Raw genomic sequence first — 18,639 nt, forward strand, 5'->3', positions numbered from 1 at the left:
TTGACAGCAGAAAGGATTTAGTCAATGTCTTTAGTCTCATACCTGTAAGAAATTAAATATTAAAATTAAATTAAATAACTCAATGAAGTGCTTACCTACTCATTGTGGAGTCAATTATTATAGAGGTTTGCTAAAGATTTTGAAGGGCCGTGAAAGTTATAAATGTATGTCTAGCTCTGTGTTTCTCAACCTTTAAGTATTTGCGACTCGAGTTTTCATAATAGTTTCAATTAATCCTGCCCCCCCTAACATTTTTTTGAAACCCTAATAAAATTTATTCCTATATTTTTTTGCTGCAGATACACCGCTACACGTTTATAATTTCCCTACGAATAACGAAATCATATGGCAACATTCGTACCCCCGCTGGGCTAGCTCATTCCTGCTAATTTCACTTCTCCTATTAATATAATTGATTACTGATTACTAATAATTCTTAACTACCGTATATACTCGTGTTTAACCTCTCCTACGGATAAGTCGGGGCTTGATTTTACCATATTATTTCCGGTATTTTATAATGTCTGTCGTTTAAGTCTAGTGCGGAAAACTCACGCTATTGGTCCAAGAGATTATGATATGCATACTGCCCACCTGAGAGAGTAACCACGGAGCACACTGCCCTTATCTTCTATGTATTGTGCCTACATGACCACACGGTAATACCCAAACTATTCTGAAGCGACGTTTGCACTGTTTTCTGTTTTTTGTATCTCACACCCTCATACACCTTTATCGTAAAAGCATCCCTTATCTACGATGGAGCATTCAATCAAATAATAAATAAATTAAATAAATGAAAAGTCGTTGAAGTGGAGAAAGAAATTGGTAACTGTGCTGCTGCAATAAAATTCGATGTGTCTGAAGAACTGGTGCAAGATTTTAGGAAGCAAGAAGATGTAAAACAAAAATTTAAGTATCGCAATTTTGAACGGGCGTATAAGTCGGGGTGTGATTTTATGATCGATTTTTTGGGTTTCAAGACCCCGGCTTATATGTGATTATATACAGTATAAGTGTGCTCAGCTGGTTATTTATTGTTTTTGTGAGAAAAAGGCACATATCAAGTGACCTTTGACACGATACAGCTCCTTCACCAATATCAGGTGTATTAACCTCCATAATAAAGGAGCATAAGTGAAATGCTCTTTATATGTTTTAAATAATCTTTAAGTCTCAGAAGTCCAACAAACATTGGGTGCTATAGGTAGATTCATTTTTAAAACACCTTCTACAACAGAAGTAAAATCCTATGATTCTTGTAATATGTTTCATAGAAATCATTTAAACCTCATGTCCTAAACTGAAATAAGGTGATTTGATAATTGATGGGTGGATGAAACAGTAAGATGAAAGCTGATAAAAGCCTTCCTTTTAATAGCCACAAACTGTTTAATGTTAACCAATCAATCAATCAATCAATCAAATTAAGGATCTCAAAAATATTTACCAGTTACAAAAGGATACATTTAAGCAGGGAAAAAAGAAACAAGGAATTAATGACCAAAAAGCAGGAATCATACACTCACTAATGAATATATCAGGGAATGAACAAAATGTTTATAAAAGAACTGTTATCATGACCAAAGGTCAATTCAAAAGCGTTAAGACAAAATCCAAGCCAAAATCCAAATAAAGATCATAATCCTCCACAATACGTCTCATCTGATAAATGGAAGAAAGCACAAAACACAGCAGCTAAGTTTGCTAATTCCTCAGCAAATTGACAAAGCAAATGAGGGTCTTATATGGTCCTCTCGGGTAGTTATGGTCTAAGTATCGGCAGCACCTGAGAATTCTAATCAAAAATGAGGCATAGAACACAATTGAAGGTTAGGATATGAGGGAAAATCAAAAACACCAAATAAGAAACAGAAAAACACAGGTAAAGGAGACAGAGAGGAAAAAAGATAACGTAAATGGGAACAACACTCTGCTGTACTTAGCAATTAATGTGCAGAATTCACTAGGAAAGACGATAACAGGCCCTTCAGATTTCCAGAACTTGAATTAGAAAAACAGAAAGTCTGCGATTCTCAAGGAATAGAAGAACTGACAATCATACACTGCTGTGGGCATCCTTTATATATAAAGTGACAATGGCCCCGCGACAGTACACACAGACCATGTGACTAGGCTATCATGATGTAGCTGCCACCTTGAATGCCTGGAGAAAAGGAAAATGCTCAGGCAAATGATGCAAAATAAAAAATAATAAAAATAAAAAAAGTCAGTGAACTGACTGACATATCATAAAAATGCAAGAGGGTTAATAATACCCCAAAATATTACACAGTTTAATCGCTGTCTCTTAGAGATCAGATGTTTCTCTTGATCATGTTTTATGGAAGTCTCTTCTTTTTTATTTTTGTGATACTTTATATGTTGCTTACCCCGTGTTGTTTGGGGGGATGGCTGTGGAAAAACATTTAATCCCACTCGCCCCATTCGTTGGTTAATTCAAAAAGCTCTGATTCAGCTGAACACACCTCAATTCTGTGCATTAGTCTCGTTTTCAAGTATTTATTTAATAATACCTTAGCAAAAAAATACACATTTTGGATGCTTTGAGAATACGACTGGACAAGTGAATTATGCAACACAAATAACCTGAGATTGTTTCATGGACGTTTTAGTATTGTTTGCTGTTGTTTAGTGTTCTCCCCACTGGGTCCTATTGAAACCCATTATATCGGAAAGTTTGTTATCTCTGAAAAAAAATGCCATTAAAAATTCCTCTGTAATTACTACAAAGAACAGAATGGGTGGAGTATTCCTTTAAAGTGTACTGTCCATGGCAAGTACTCGATCCAGTGAATGAAGACCACCGAGTACCTCTGTCTTGAGATATGCCAATATGGAGTGCTCTGCCTGGGCACACTTCTCGATTCAGGCCTTTAACTGGGGCTCAGCCTTACTTGTCTTGATATTCCTGGCTTCCCCCAGCTAGTTGTCAGCACAGGCTCTGAACACCTTTGCTTTTACTACAGTAAATACATCTAAATACTGTATAATAAACGCATTTAAGTATAATATGAGTTTCAATGAACAAATCATGTCCTAATGCTTAGGCTGTGATTCAGTTCTCCACCTAATGGCAAACTGAAGTGTCAGGGGGGCGGTTGGAATGCAGACTGACTCTTTTACTCGCTGACTGCTACCAAATCACCCCACCGCGCCCACCAGTACGTCAAAGAAACCAAATGGTAGTTGGACTGGTTAAATTAGCAAGTGTACTGTGATCCAACGTCGATACATTTACATGCCCGGTGACTGAGTACTCAGAAGTGATCCCTTTTTCCCCGGACACCCATCCCAGCCTCCCTACCCCCAGCGGGCAAATCTTAATCCCTGGTTTGAACCACACATAAAGGAAAAAGGATCTCAAAAAGAGGAAGATTAAACGTAGTCCATAAAACAACGAAGAATCCTGTAGTACAATTTTTACTGCATGATGGAGGGAAAAAATAAACAGTCCTCAGCCAAATACGGCTTCCTGGCTGGCTATCCCAAAGTCTGACTCACAACGGGAGCACCCGGAGAGAACCTCAAGTCCATATACCACAACCCCTTGCCTCTTCTCGGGGATTTGCCTCACTGTTTGAACTTTGGGGTGCCACATCCCTGGGTGAAGTCTGATCACGAAATATTCTTAAGTATAGATAGCCAAGCTCCTTGCCTTCTGCTTCTCTCTCTCCTTTTGCTTGGTTCGCCATTCCCCATAAAAAGAAAAGTTTCCCGCAGAAACACCCATTTCCCCCTTAGATGTCATAGCAACATGATGCCAGCAACAGGCAGCTGGAATCCTTACCGGCCGGGGTCCTCAAAGGAAACTTGGTCGTCCACAATCACGCCTGAAGGGATCTTTCTTAATAATAATAATAATAATAATTCATTACATTTATATAGCGCTTTTCTCAGTACTCAAAGCGCTATCCACACAGGGAGGAACCAGGAAGCGAACCCACAATCTTCCACAGTCTCCTTACTGCACTACCACTACTCCACCTGTGAGGACAACCTCCAGGCCATATAATACAGTGATGGCCAATCCAGAAAGCCAACCCGCTTGTAGTGTTATGTAGTCTTGCTACAAAGTTGCTCACTAAAAAATCAACATAATATTTTACTTCTTATCTTTGTATTATTCATAATTTGAAATAAGAGTTGGGTTTTGAGTCCTGCCTGCATGGAGTTTGCATGTTCTCCCCATGGGGGTCTCCGGTTTCCTCCCACAGTCCAAAGACTTGCAGGTTAGGTGGACAGGTGACGTTAAATTGGCCCGTGTGTGTGTGTGTTCATCCTGTAATGGGATTGTTTCTGCCTTGCACACCACGCTTGCCCTGATAGGCTTCTGCTTATCAAGATGACGTGGATTATAAAATGGATGGATGGATGATTTGAAATATGCATTTTTTTTTAAAGTGATTTCAAATGTTATGGCTTTTATTGGGTAGCACAGTAGTGCAGTTATTAGTACTTAGGTGCAAATCCTGCCCTGATTGTTGTTCCCATGTCTGTGTTGGTTTCCTTCCAGCTACTCTATTTTTCCTCCAGCATCCCCAAAGACGTCCAAGTTAGGTTACTGGGTAACTCTAAGTTTACCCCTATGAGTGTGGATGTGTGATGGCCCAGGTGTCCCACCCAGGGACTGCGCAAGTTTGAGAAAGTTACTCTAGATAGATAGATAGATAGATACTTTATTAATCCCAAGGGGAAATTCACATACTCCAGCAGCAGCATACTGATAGAAACAATATTAAATTAAAGAGTGATAACAATGCAGGTATACAGACAGTAACTTTGTATAATGTTAACGTTTGCCCCCCCGGGTGGATTTGAACAGTTGTATAGTGTGGGGGAAGAACGATCTCCTCAGTCTGTCAGTGGAGCAGGACAGTGACAGCAGTCTGTCGCTGAAGCTGCTCCTCTGTCTGGAGATGATCCTGTTTAGTGGATGCAGTGGATTCTCCATAATTGATAGGAGCCTGCTGAGCGCCCGTCGCTCTGCGCCGGATGTCAAACTGTCCAGCTCCGTGCCTACAATAGAGCCTGCCTTCCTCACCAGTTTGTCCAGGCGTGAAACGTCCCTCTTCTTTATGGTGCCTCCCCAGTACAGCACTGCGTAGAAGAGGGCACTCGCCACAACCGTCTGATAGAACATCTGCAGCATCTTATTTCAGATGTTGAAGGACGCCAGCCTTCTAAGGAAGTATAGTCGGCTCTGTCCTCTCTTGTACAGAGAATCAGTATTGGCAGTCCAGTCCAGTTTATCATCCAGCTGCACTCCCAGGTATTTATAGGTCTGCACCCTCTGCACACAGTCACCTCTGATGATCACGGGGTCCATGAGGTGCCTGGGGTCCTAAATTCCACCACCAGCTCTTTGGTTTTGCTGGTGTTCAGTTGTAGGTGGTTTGAGTCGCACCATTTAACAAAGTCATTGATTAGGTTCCTATACTCCTCCTCCTGCCCTCTCCTGATGCAGCCCACGATAGCAGTGTCGTCAGCGAACTTTTGCATGTGGCAAGACTCCGAGTTGTATGGGAAATCTGATGTATATAGGCTGAACAGGACTGGAGAAAGCACAATCCCCTGTGGCGCTCCTGTGTTGCTGACCACAATATCAGACCTGCAGTTCCCGAGACGCACATACTGAGGTCTGTCTGTAAGATAGTCCACGATCCATGCCACCAGGTATGAATCTACTCCCATGTCTGTCAGCTTGTCCCTAAGGAGCACAGGTTGGATGGTGTTGAAGGTGCTAGAGAAGTCCAGAAACATAATTCTTACAGCACTACTGCCTCTGTCCAAGTGGGAGAGGGATCGGTGTAACATATAGATGATGGCATCCTCCACTTCCACCTTCTCCTGGTATGTGAACTACAGAGGGTCGAGGGCGTGGCGGACCTGTGGCCTCAGGTGGTGAAGCAGCAACCGCTCCATGGTCTTCATCACATGTGACATCAGAGCGACAGGCCAGAAGTCATTCAGCTCACTAGGACATGATACCTTTGGGACTGGGGTGATGCATGATGTTTTCCAAAGCTTCGGGACTCTCCCCTGTTCCAGGCTCAGGTTGAAGATGCGCTGTAGAGGACTCCCCAGCTCCAGCGCACAGGCCTTCAGCAGTATTGCCGATACTCCATCTGGACCCACTGCTTTGCTGGCATGAAGTCTCCTCAGCTCTTTGCTTACCTGGGCTGCTGTAATTGTGGGTTGGGGTAGACTCTCTCCTATGCTGGTATCAGCAGAAGGATGGGTGGAGGGTGCAGTACTCCATGGTGAGAGTGGGTTAGGGTGGTCAAACCTGTTAAAGAAGTTGTTCATCTGGTTTGCTCTCTCTATGTCTTATTTTACATATACTTATCGTAGTCTTCCTGATCTTCCTGGTATAAGATAAGCCCCTAAAAAGAGAATTAAGCTATACAGTTCTAACACCTGGTGACATTTAGGGTCTAATTTTCATGTAAAGGTTACAAAGGGAGATGTGGACTTGATAAGAAAAGTCATCATTAGCGGACTGTGAGACACACTTTTTTAGCACCTGTGAGGAGCAGAGTGATAATGGAAGTAGAGATCAAGCTGACTTTAAATGTAACAAATGTAAAAACCGCAAAGGGTAAAAGCCTGTAAATTAATGTAGATTGTCAGAATAAAATAGTCCAGACATGCAGCTATCTGTTCGGTGGATTTTCTTACTCTTTGCAATGCAGGAACTGGAATTTTTTTTTTTGCTTCTCTCTAAGGGCTCAAGATTGTGATTCTTCTGACTGAGATGATATTAAGTGGGCCGCAAAATTTACAAAATTAATTAATTGGGAAGACCGATATCACAGTAGATTCAGTAGCACGACATAACATGATGTGACGTTAAGTTTCTCAAACCTGCTTTACAGGGAGCCAGAGCCCATCCTGGCAGGACTGGGTGCAAAGCAGGATAAAGCTGTGTGCCAGTCCATCGCATGGCCTGGCAGATTCATTGTCCTTGGCAATGGGGTACTACTCTAAACTAAACTAAACTTTGAGAAGGGGGCATAATGTTGATAATCCAAATATCACAGAGTGACTTGTGACGGCTGCTTGTTTCTTTCCACATGTAGAGTGCTTTGTATTTTGTGTTGTGTCGTCGTCTTTATCTGCAGGTTTCGTCTGCTCCAGATGTTGGCCTTCTGTGTGCCTGCCATTCCTGCTCTGCATGTCCACCTCAGTTTGCCGTATGAAATGCCACCTCTGTCTTCTCTAAAACCTGTCACCTCTTCTAATGACAGACACTGTTTGGTTTTGGGTCATTGCCAGTGGCCCCCGTTCAGGTGGGCTTCTGTGATGAGGACTGACTTTCTAGGTCAGCATTTCAGACAGAATGGGTGGCCTCTGGCCAGCAGCTAAAAGTGAACTGTTGGTTTGCTTGTCTTTCGAGCCCCACAGTCCACCAAAATATTTTACCCTCAGAGGCATGGAATGTAATTTTTTTTTGTTAGCTGAGATTGGGCATGTTTCCATGGAAACAGAGCATGATTTAATTTAGCAGTGTCCCAAACTGTATGGTCTACCTGCTTAAAAAGGGAGACGTTTATCTGCTGGAAACAGTGACAGAGCATCACAGCTTTCTCTGAGTGAAACGGTAAGCTGCTTGTCTTTTTCAATAAAGTGGGAAAAGGACACGTCTGGAAGTGTGACGTCTGAGCGGTGACTGATTTTATTGTGGTGAAGCAGCTTGTGCACGTTAGGTGCCAGTTCACCCATTATAAAATCGGATGGTTCCTTGTGATTGGAGATTGCTGGCTTACCCAATCTTGGCTACACGTGGTCAGGTGCAGGCTAGTTTCTGTGCCCTCCAATATGGCATATACTGTAATTAAGTGCAGTTTTTATGTCTGTAGGGTGGCATGGTGGCGCAATGGCATCAGAGATCCTGTATTCTGTGTTCAATTCTAAATTGTCTCTGTCTAGTTATGCACATTTTCCCTGTGTCTGTGTGAGGCTTTCGTGGCAGGTTGGGCTGATCGATGATTCCAAGGTTTAGCTGAGTGGGCCCTGCGATGGGCTGGTTACTCCCTTCCACTCAGTGCTACTGTGGTAGGCTCAAGCACCCCACCTCACTTTCTTAGATGAAGCAGGTTTGAGAATTTCACATGTCGACGTTTTTTATCAGACTTATTTCTATGAAGAGAAATCTCGGGTGGACAGGTGGAGTGTAATAGCGATGCCTCACAGGGAATGTCTGGGCTCACAGAGAGAAAGCGAGAGAACATAAGCTAGTATTTTGAGAAAGACACACTGGAAACGGACATGGCAAATCCAAGCTGTATTGAAATGCATGATTTTAACATGACATAGCACCCTCAAGCAAGCTTAATCAAACTAGAGGCAGGAACCAATCCAGAATGGGGTACTACACTAAACTAATCTTTGATCAACAGCATAATGTTGACCATCTAAGAAACGGAAACAAAGTAAACTGGTAATTTGGGAGGCGGGCATGGCTACTATAGATGCTGCTTCCTGTCTCATTGGTGGGTGGCTTGCCCACTTTCTCACCCAGAGGCAACCTTTGAGGTGTGCGGGGCTTAGGGCTGACCAACCCCACGCGGAGCCGGTTACATCAAACGCTGTTACTGATATGTGTGGACTGTATAAAGTTGCGTATGAATTTAATAAAAATAATGTTAACATATACTGGATTTTCTCATTACAGTATTCAGCTACATTTTTGCAAGATAGCACATGGACTTTATCAAAATATAATGATATAATTAAAAAAGTGCAATTCATAATTCATGACAATACCACGACAGTACGAAATGCGATGAGGTGTCATGCGGAAATTAGCAGAGCCTCTTCTAGAAAAGCACCCAAACTGAATCTCGATATGCAGGATGTCATAGTCATAAAAGATGTTGATATCATGTCAGCCGGTTATCATGTTTTTGTGCATTCATATTTGGACATGTTTACAAATAAAATGTGACTTTCAGTGTTTCGACAGGAAGTGTGAAATTAACGTAGCGGTATCATCATGAAATCTCTTACCGGTTTCCAGGTTCAGAGACGAAAATCCACTTTTCTGGCCTTCCGATTGGAAAAGTCGTTGATTACATCTTCGTAGACTAATCTGGATCTGCAATGTCTTTTTCTATAGATTGGAGAAGCCAACCCAGCAACTAATGGGCTCTACCTATTTTAGGAAGGGATTATACTGGTGAACCTTTTTCGGGCGATGAAGGTGGACTATGGAATGTTTTCAAAGACGTACGTGTACGGAATTTGAGCTGGAAGAGGGATTTTAAAAGGGTTCCTCTTAGAAGCATCTCAGATATATACTGTATATACTGGAGAATATAACTTGACAAATCAGCTCGAACAGGACACACGGACCTCTTAAGTGGGGGCAGTCGCCTCACTTGCCACCCCCAAATGCCGCTCTTGTTCTCACCTGTGAGCACCATGCTGCCTTGAGCTCACTGTTATAACACTCTTTCCTTACCTCATATTCCCTCTCTTTTTCCCCCCTTTGTCCTCATTAACACCCTGCATGTCAAGCTTTTTTTCCTAACCTTTGCTGGCAACATTTAGTTGGGCTGGTTTCCCATGCCCTCTCTGCCCTCATTCACTCTGATGTGAGTATTTTTGGGTATAACTCGAGTCCACCATTCAACTTCCCTGTCACCTAGACCAGTTGCTGGCACAGAGCGGCCATTTCGGCTCCAACTAAACGTTACTTATTAGGCCCTTCATGGAATCGTTTAAAATGTCAGGGGCTCCCTGGGAAACCTAAAGACTAACAGCCCAGAGTGCCTTATAGCAACCCATCAAACCATGGAATCCATGCGTTCCCTCTTTTATTTTAATGAACTGGGCACTGCAAGGGGTTTTGGGCCCAACTGCAGTGGAATCTGCTGTCGTCTGTCGACTTTGGGGGACGGTGTCGGCTTTCTCCCTACTCCCTGTTATGCTCTGCTCTGCTCCTGGGACATCATGTACTGAAACAGGGGTCACTGACCAGAGGGTCACACTACATTCTATCCTTAGACAGACCCTCATGCACACTTTCCCTGTGTGGTGCCATGCCAGCATCACTCCTCTTCCTGACACTCCCTTGAAAGCCAGACAACTCATTCCACAGCAAATTAAATGAACTAATCAATGAGTTGGTTAACTGAGATATCTGGAACAGAACGAATTGATTCAATGACAAGAATAAAAATGACCGTCATTATTACTTTTAATGAATTACGCACCTGAGCCAACAAATGAAGAGAACAGATGATCTGGCGGCATTGGACTGTAAAGTTTAAACGTGCAGGTCGTCTCTTTGTGTGTGATGGGATTGAGCCGCTGTGCCAGCCTTTGCTCTGGTCATAAACATTTGCAAATTGGCTTGACTATATGTGTATGATTTGAGCCATTTTAGGTGAACGTCAGCAAATAAATGAATAAGGCTGGCACAGTGGTTGGCACTACTGCCTGACAGCTCCAGAGTTCTGGGTTCAGTAATATCTTAATCATGGCCTGGTACAACCAGTCACTTCACATTTTCTGTTTGGGAGTTCCTTTCACTTCCCAAGGAGGTGCCTGTTGGTTTTAACAGACGACACTACATTAGCCACGAGTGCCCTACTTTTGGCTGATGACTTGTCAAGGGTTGGTTCTTGCCTTATGCCCATTGCTGCTGGGGTACATTGAACTGGAAAACAAAAAATTGATGGGTGACTGTGGGATGCATCTGACCATCTCTTATAGGGTACGGTGACTAGATCCTTGATGTTGTGAGCACTATAAATTACACAAATAATGAGTTTTTGTTCTGCCTTCCCAGAATGCTCTTGGAGAAATAGGAATATTTCCAAGCATGAGACTGTTTATATATTCTCATTTAGTCATCTCCTCAGATGGCAAATCCCACAATGCAATTTATAACTGCCTAGCATGTTTTAGATGGAGACACTTTTAGAATGGCATAAACTTTAGTTTTATTCAATAATAAATTAATGATTGCCCTCTTGAACTATTTAATGTAGTGATGGGTAGTGGAAGAAGGGTGAGGTTTGGCTGAGGGTGGTGTGTTGGGAAGTTCAGAGGCAATGTGAGTCCCTGGATGAAGAGCAGGTTTGTGAGGTTTGGAGTGTTGCCCCCATTCCAGCTTAGTTTCTTTTACCTTCTGTAGTGTCATGGAGGGTTGCAAAGATAGAATATTGCCAGCAGCTGCCCCTCAATCCCGGAGCAATGCTATAGAAAAATTGTGACTGTAAAAAATGAATGGAAAAGTCCAAAATGGCCACATATAAGTTGATATTTTGCTATTAAGACAACATTCAGACTGTAGTTACAAGTGTCTCAATTCCAATTTTTGGCTCATATCCTACTTATTTTGTTTGACTGTTCAAATTAATTTTGCAAGCAATTTAAAATACAGTAAACCCTCCTCCATCGTGGGGGTTGCGTTCCAGAGCCACCCGCGAAATAAGAAAATCCGCGAAGTAGAAACCATATGTTCATGTGGTTATTTTTATATATTTTAAGCCCTTATAAACTCTCCCACACTATTATAAACATTTCACGCACAATTATACAGCATAAACCCTTTGTATTCTCTTAGATATTATGTAAGATTCGTTGAAATTATGTATGTAAACACAGTAAAACCTAAATATTATTTTAAAGATATCACATATGTTACAGCCATTACGACAGACAGGCCACCATCAATAAATACGTACAATGCAAGAAAAATTGTATACAATAAAATGTTTGTACAGTGACACTAAACTATGTACGTGTAATAAGTACTGTACGTAAATAATTAATTATTGTTACTCACCAACAATGACACGACGACTTGTCCGATAACGATGAGTTTAATTTTACTGCACAACAAAGGATAGCGTTACATCTCTTCTAAAGGAGCCTCTTCAGGCGACTGTTTAGCACCGCCGTTGTTCTTCTTCCAGCACTCTTCAATCCAAATCCCTAAAGCAGATTCCATCCAGACTACTGCCTTACAACGTCCACTTGCAACTCATTTTGCGCCCTGGTTAAAGGACACTGCGGCCGTAGATCTTATATGCTTTTCCTCCTTTTTAAATAAAAAGAATCGTGGACTCATTTATGCTGTAATGGTGTCCTGCAGCAGTGTAGCTGTTTCCTTCCTTCAACATATCCAAAACTTTTACCTTTTCTGCAATCATTTGCATCTTCTGTTGGCACTTGTGCACGTTAATTCTGAATGAGTGAGATTAGTACTTCCTGGTTAATGCAGCACTCCGTCGCTGAGCCAATCAGCAGCACACAGGAACTTAACCGCATGCTCTGATTGGGTAGCTTCTCAGCCATCCACCAATAGAGCCCCTTGTTTCAATTCAAATGCGTCCCTTGTTTGAATTCAAATGGGCAAATCAACTGAGGAAGCACACGTACTGTAGACCGCAGACATCCGCGAAGCAGTGAAAAATCCGCGATATATATTCACATATGCTTACATTTAAAATCCGCGATGGAGTGAAGCCGCGAAAGACGATGCGCGATATAGCGAAAGATCACTGTATGATATGACTGTGTACTAGTATCTATCCTGAAATGGCAAATTTCAAATTAATTAATCCAATAGTTGTGACCTGATAGACTACCATGAAAAATAGCTACATGTTGAATGCAGAGTGTACCACATCTGCAAATTCATCAGCTTACACTGGCAAGTTCTTAAAGATGCTTTGAGTGGAATCATCACTGCCTGATCTGCATGTAGAAACCTGTGGACATACGCGTGTTTCAGAAAACACATAGCAGTTGGGCTTTATTGACGGACATTTTTACATTTCACACTTCTCTAAAAAGATTGATTCTTTATCAGTGGAGTGAATAAGCCGTATAAATGAGTATTTTAAAAGGGTAGATTTTAATTTAAACCTGCCAGACTAGCAGGTAGATTACAGTGATGGTGACAACATAATCATTATCTTACCATAAACTAATACGTTACATTTAGGTCCCCTAATTAAACTGACTAGCTTAATAAAATTGCAAAACTCAATTAAATCAAAACACAAATGATTATCCATGAACATTTACCCATGACTCCTGTTTACTGTATCCTGGTCAATGTTTGCAAAGAATGCAATGTCATCATCCAATCAATGTATAATGTCAGATTTTTATCCAGTAACAGTTTGACTATTAGAGAACTTTTTTTACCGTACTAAAGTGAATGTAAAGAGTGGAATCAGTCAAGACTTAAAATAAATGGTGCTGAACAGCGGAGTTTTAATGCAAGTTTTATTGGAAGTTCAGTTTGGTGGTGCTTATATGTCGAATTAAATCATTTTTTAGCAATCCATTCTAATTCTAGATTTGCAGAACACTTGCTGTGTTGATCATTTCATTTTGTGTTTGTGTCTCCTATGCTATGCCAGTTTAAGGATTATTATTATTATTGATGTTGCTTTTGGATTAGTATTTATATTGTAGTCTATACAGTCATTTTTGTCCCTAATGTTTATGACAAGTTGACATTCATGATTGCTAGTCTGATCGACCAAGATTGATGGTGGTCTGCTTGGTGGGTCTGCTCCCTATTATTGCTTATCTTCAGCACTGTTAATAATGATTTTTTTCTCTTACATCTTTTTGCCTTGCTACAGCGTCTCAAGAAAACCAAGCCAGATGGACCACACCACAAGCCCAAAGCCACCCTCCAAATCTGATTATACGGACAGCAGAGTTGGAGGGCCAGGTCGGACTGAACTTCATCGACCGGGTGCCCAAGAGAGCCCGAGAGAACAGCCTAGCCAAGGTCATCAACAGGCACAGAAACCACGGCGGGCACTGCAAGTGGACAGCACCAGTATGAGGTCCGGAAGGTCACCCTCTGCTTCCCCAGACCGTGGCAGCACCCCCACCTCTCCCTACTCTGTTCCCCAAATTGCACCATTACCCAGCAGCAAGCTGTGTCCGGTATGCAACACAACTGACCTGACAGCCTCACATAACCAGCCAAATTTCAACACTTGTACGCAGTGCCGTTCCACAGTGTGCAACCAGTGCGGGTTCAACCCTAATCCCCACCTCACAGAGGTAGGTGCCCATCTTTACCTCATTAAACTTATGTAATGTTTTACATTGGGGTCACTTGGTGGGAGATGTGTACCTTGTGATGTTTCACTGTGACGTGGATTAAATAGTTGGTTGGAAAATGCCGCTCACCCCAGTGTTAATAATGGAGCTCTCACAGGGGTTAAACTTTGAGGCGAGCCTCTGTTGCTGTGGGTTGGTTTACCACTAAAGCCAGGCATGGCTCAGAAACAGAGGGATTGGCTTACTGGGGAGGCCATGTTGGCTTGTGCTTGGATGGGGTGCTCAGAATAGATGGGGTCAGCTAGTGGACTGGGGGCCATGATGGCTTGGATGAGTGGTGAATGTGGCATGGAGATGGGATGCAGAATTGGCTACTTCTTCATAGCAGGCAGAGAATTGTGGTGTCTTGTTTATATTAAGTGGTATGGCTTGCATATCACCTTCAATATTTGATCCTCTTGAAATTCATACTTGTTTTGTCATTGAAGGAACTTGGCAGACTGAAATGCAAGGTAAAAAGATCAGGAGATAAAAACATAAATAGAAAGGTAACAGGAGTCAAAACCAGAAAGGCAAAATAAACTAACATCCAATGCATAAAGCAAGAATCTCAGTCGAAGAAACAAAGCATGTTAACCAGAAAACTAAGTACAGTATATTCACATGCAAGGACTTTCTTTCGTTTTTCAGAGCATTTCCACAACCTCAGATATTGTTCCTTAACTTACATAGCGCCACATTAATGATATCGCAATAAGCTGGAATCAAAGTCATGCCCTGTGCAGTAACCCACTGCGGCATGGCAACAAAACACAAAATTGCGACACCTGCAGGAAAAAAAGGTTGGTGGTGCGGTAAATAAAGAAAAAAACATAATGGATAATTCCAACTTTTTTCCCTAAAGTATAAAATGAGAAGCTAATAACACATTTGAGTTATTCTCAGTAACTCACAAAATAATGCCAGAAAAAAATTTACATAGTGTGGAAAAATTTAACGAATAATGAAAATATCAGGACACTCCATATGCACGCCAATTTAGGGGACACCTCACCTCAAAACATATACCTTCCTGTATAGATTCCTTTGAATGCGGACCCACAGAATAATGTCTAATTTTCCTTTATTCTGACCTCTGACAGCAATATTAACTGAGAGGAGAGGCCTCCAAAATAGCCCACAAAACAAATCTCACCACAAAGCAAGTATGACCCCAGGAAAATAGGAGGCTTCAGGACTAACTAGGCCACAGAAGGGAGGCCAGGCGTTTAAATTCACAACAATAGCAAAAGAGTCGTAAAAACCTTGAAATATTTCTCTCCAGGTGGAGAACTGTATAAAATGTATAAAATTTATTAACAGCACAAAGATCAAAATGCACAAAAGGCTCTAATAAGCAAAAAAAAAAAAAAGCTGCCAAAGTAAACAAAATCCAAAGAAAAACACAAAGAAGTCAAAAAACGCAAAAAAAACATATATCATAAATGGCAAAATTCTTACAATTCCGTCAAACTCGAAATAAAATGCCCTGGACTTGAATTCCCAGCAGCCTTGATAGAGCTGGGGGGGGACGGTCCTTTAATCATGAATGGGGCGGGCCATCTTTTGGAGATCCACCCACAAAATATAATTAATTCTACCTAATATAAATGAAATAGTCCTCTTTGTATTTAAGGTTCTCACGGAAGGACTTGATGATGATGGTCATGCAGACTTCTGGCTTTTAATCCATCAATGTTGGAACATCACGGTGCTTTGAGTAGATGCGCCACCACAAAGAAACCGGAAAAAGAAACAGAAGAGAGAGTAGGGGTTAGTACTGATTTTAGAGCCACCATGAATAGTTATTACAATTAATTGGATATACAGAGTATCAGGATAATGATTAAAACATAACAGGCTTCTGTAGCATAGAAAAGGAAAACGTGTTTGTAAGTCCTTAAGTTGCAGTATAAGTCACACATTTCAACTTTGTAAGAAACATTCTGCTCTGTATATTGGGAGAAGGGTGCTAAGGATAGAGCTGCCAGGGAAGAGAAAAAGAGGAAGGCCTAAGAGAAGGTTTATGGATGTGGTGAGAGAGGACATGCAGGTAATGGGGGTAACAGAGCAAGACAGGAAGATATGGAAGAAGATGATCCGCTGCGGCAACCCTTAACAGGAACAGCCGAAAGAAGAAGAAGAAATGTTCTGCTCTTCTTCTTCCTCCCACACATACACACAGTGAAATACACCACTAGAAAAACATAATCTAACGAGTCTCTACAGGGCACAAGCCGCAGCCTAGGGTTCAGTTGCACCATTCGGCTGTAGGCAGGGAGACAGTTTATTGTATATTTCTGGGATTCTTCTATTCCCACATATGGATGCTATTCTTTTTTTTCTTTTTGCTTTGATTGTGAAAGTAATTCAAGGGGAAATGGCACTATTCACCTGGTCATGCCAACATTAGAGGGCAGTCCACTGAACCTTGCCGTGGTAAAACCGTATGGAGAGAATTAATGAGCCCCTGCTTAGACCTCATTAACATGTGGGAGTAAAGATCACGCTCAAATGTCAGACCACTAGACAAAGCTAATGGGCTGTAAATATGGAAGATAGAAGCGAGGACTATCAGCTCTTCTCAGTCTTCGTGCTCCAAGTCAGTCTGGTCTTTAGATCTACTGTCATTTGTGCCATTAATGGCTCTGCCCGAGTCTCAAGTATTCTTCAGGTCACTTATACTGTATTGGAGGGTCCTAGGTACACAATATCTTCCTTCTTGTCTTAAGCCTTCTATTTTTTCTTTTTCATTTTTTGAGGTGATGGGTTTACAGGCTAAGGGTCATTAGGAGACTCAAGAGGGTTAACAACACTTTATGCCATTGATGTCAATGTAGGTATGGATGGGCTTTTTTGTCGATATGGCATCATTCATGGTGGTCAACTGTCTTTACTTGTGCATTGCAGCTGAGAGGCTTTCTGATTTATGTGTTTTTACAGACATGAAATTTGACCCAAGAAGCTGTACCTTAAAGTTCAATTTTATTAATCATTCACTTAACCATCTATAGATTATTTCCATGTGTAGTATAACTTGTGATATGCATAAATAATCATCATCATCAGCAGCAGTACCATTGTCACTATTTTAATAGTTTTAGCGCCTTTCATCCAGCATGCCTAACATGTATATTATATTCTGTGGGAGTGCAAATTGAATGTGATGTAACACCTTCAGCTGACATGGCTCTCTCATGGTCATGGGGGGCGACTTAACAATGTCATGGGGGCAGAGTCCATCCCATTAGCATCATGCCAGTCAGTCTTATTGGTACTGGGTAAGTCGATTCATAAAATGAATGGATGGATGGACATTAGGAGTCAGTCTTGAGACCTGAACTTGTCAGTAAATATTTTGAGATTGTGAACACCTTCTCTCAGTCACACTCCATGGACTGTGATGCACAGTTATATAATTAGATGCTTGGCATCTTCATCACCAGTACTGTGTCAGTTATGGTCATTACTGCCTCTAAGTGAGTAACATAGCAGGATGTGCTAAAGCGGCGCCAGGTCACATGACTTCCTTAGGATCACACAGGCAGCCATCAGCCCGGCTCTTTAGGCTCTGCACTGCACTACTAGCTGAAAGGCCATGCTTGTGCTTTTGGGCACTGGGGTCACCCTGCCCTGTCTAGCCGTTTCCCTGTCCCTTTTCAGGAGAATGCAGATGTCAAGAGGGTGCAGTGGCAGCAGGCAGCAACAGGACATTTGTAGAGAATGAGTGTAGGGAGCCCTCTTGTATAAGTTTTAAAGCCGACCTTGACAAAGATGAAAAGTTTCAATATATGGAATATCTTGGAGCCTCTAGGATGCTCATCATCTCTATATGTCCCATAAGTTCATTATGAGATTGCTTTGAGGTTTTCTTATTTATTTGTGCTAATCAGACTCTTCGAAGGTAGCATAGTTGCAGATGTATGAATCCCACGTTCAGTTATTGTCCCGGTGGGTTTTGCATGCTCTTCCTGATGTTCAAAATGAAAAACTGACCTTAAAAGCCATGTGTTAGCCACTCTGAGTAGTCTAGTTTTCCTCCCACCTCCTTAAAGATGGGGTTTTCTAAGATTAATTGACAAATTCAAATTGGCCGCTGTCAGGGTGTGTAGGTCCTGTGATGGCTTAGTGTCCCATCCATGGTCAATTCCTGTCTTGCTGAGATAGGCTGCAGCCCTCTGTGGTCCTGAATTTGGTCAAGAAGGTTTGAAAACGTTGTGTTATGTTAATATTCTTTTAGCCTTGAGCTGAAGGGAGAAGAGGCGACAGCTTGAAAATGACTGCCGAGTGAGCAGATCAGAAGCATCCAGTTTGAGTTTGCTAGCAGATGGAGGCGTAGGAGCAAAGAAATTAATTCTGGTAGCCTGAGCTTGGCGTTTCTGTGATCAGTTATCACTCAAAAAAAAAAATGATGGCACATTCTGCATTCTAGCAATGACTGCCACAGGTTCATACCTGCTGGCCATACTGGTTTCTGTTGCAAATGAATTAATCATATTATTTCTTCAGAAAAGTTTTTCAGCGCCTGTC

The 18,639-nt window shown here is 41.8% G+C and overlaps 1 protein-coding gene across 2 annotated transcripts in view; it reads left to right on the forward strand.

Annotated features, from left to right (window-relative positions):
* bsna (bassoon presynaptic cytomatrix protein a) overlaps window positions 1-18,639 on the forward strand; it is a 344,908-nt gene that overhangs the window by 38,436 nt on the left and 287,833 nt on the right. For both annotated transcript variants that reach the window (XR_007933881.1, XM_051921173.1), the window contains exon 2: window positions 13,638-14,070. Coding sequence is in view for 1 of the 2 variants with exons in the window: in XM_051921173.1 (XP_051777133.1) it covers window positions 13,638-14,070 (433 nt within the window). In the remaining variant the exon portion in view is untranslated. The remainder of the gene's footprint in view (window positions 1-13,637; window positions 14,071-18,639) is intronic.

The sequence above is a fragment of the Erpetoichthys calabaricus genome, chromosome 18 (assembly GCF_900747795.2).
Source record: "Erpetoichthys calabaricus chromosome 18, fErpCal1.3, whole genome shotgun sequence".
Lineage (NCBI taxonomy): Eukaryota > Metazoa > Chordata > Cladistia > Polypteriformes > Polypteridae > Erpetoichthys > Erpetoichthys calabaricus.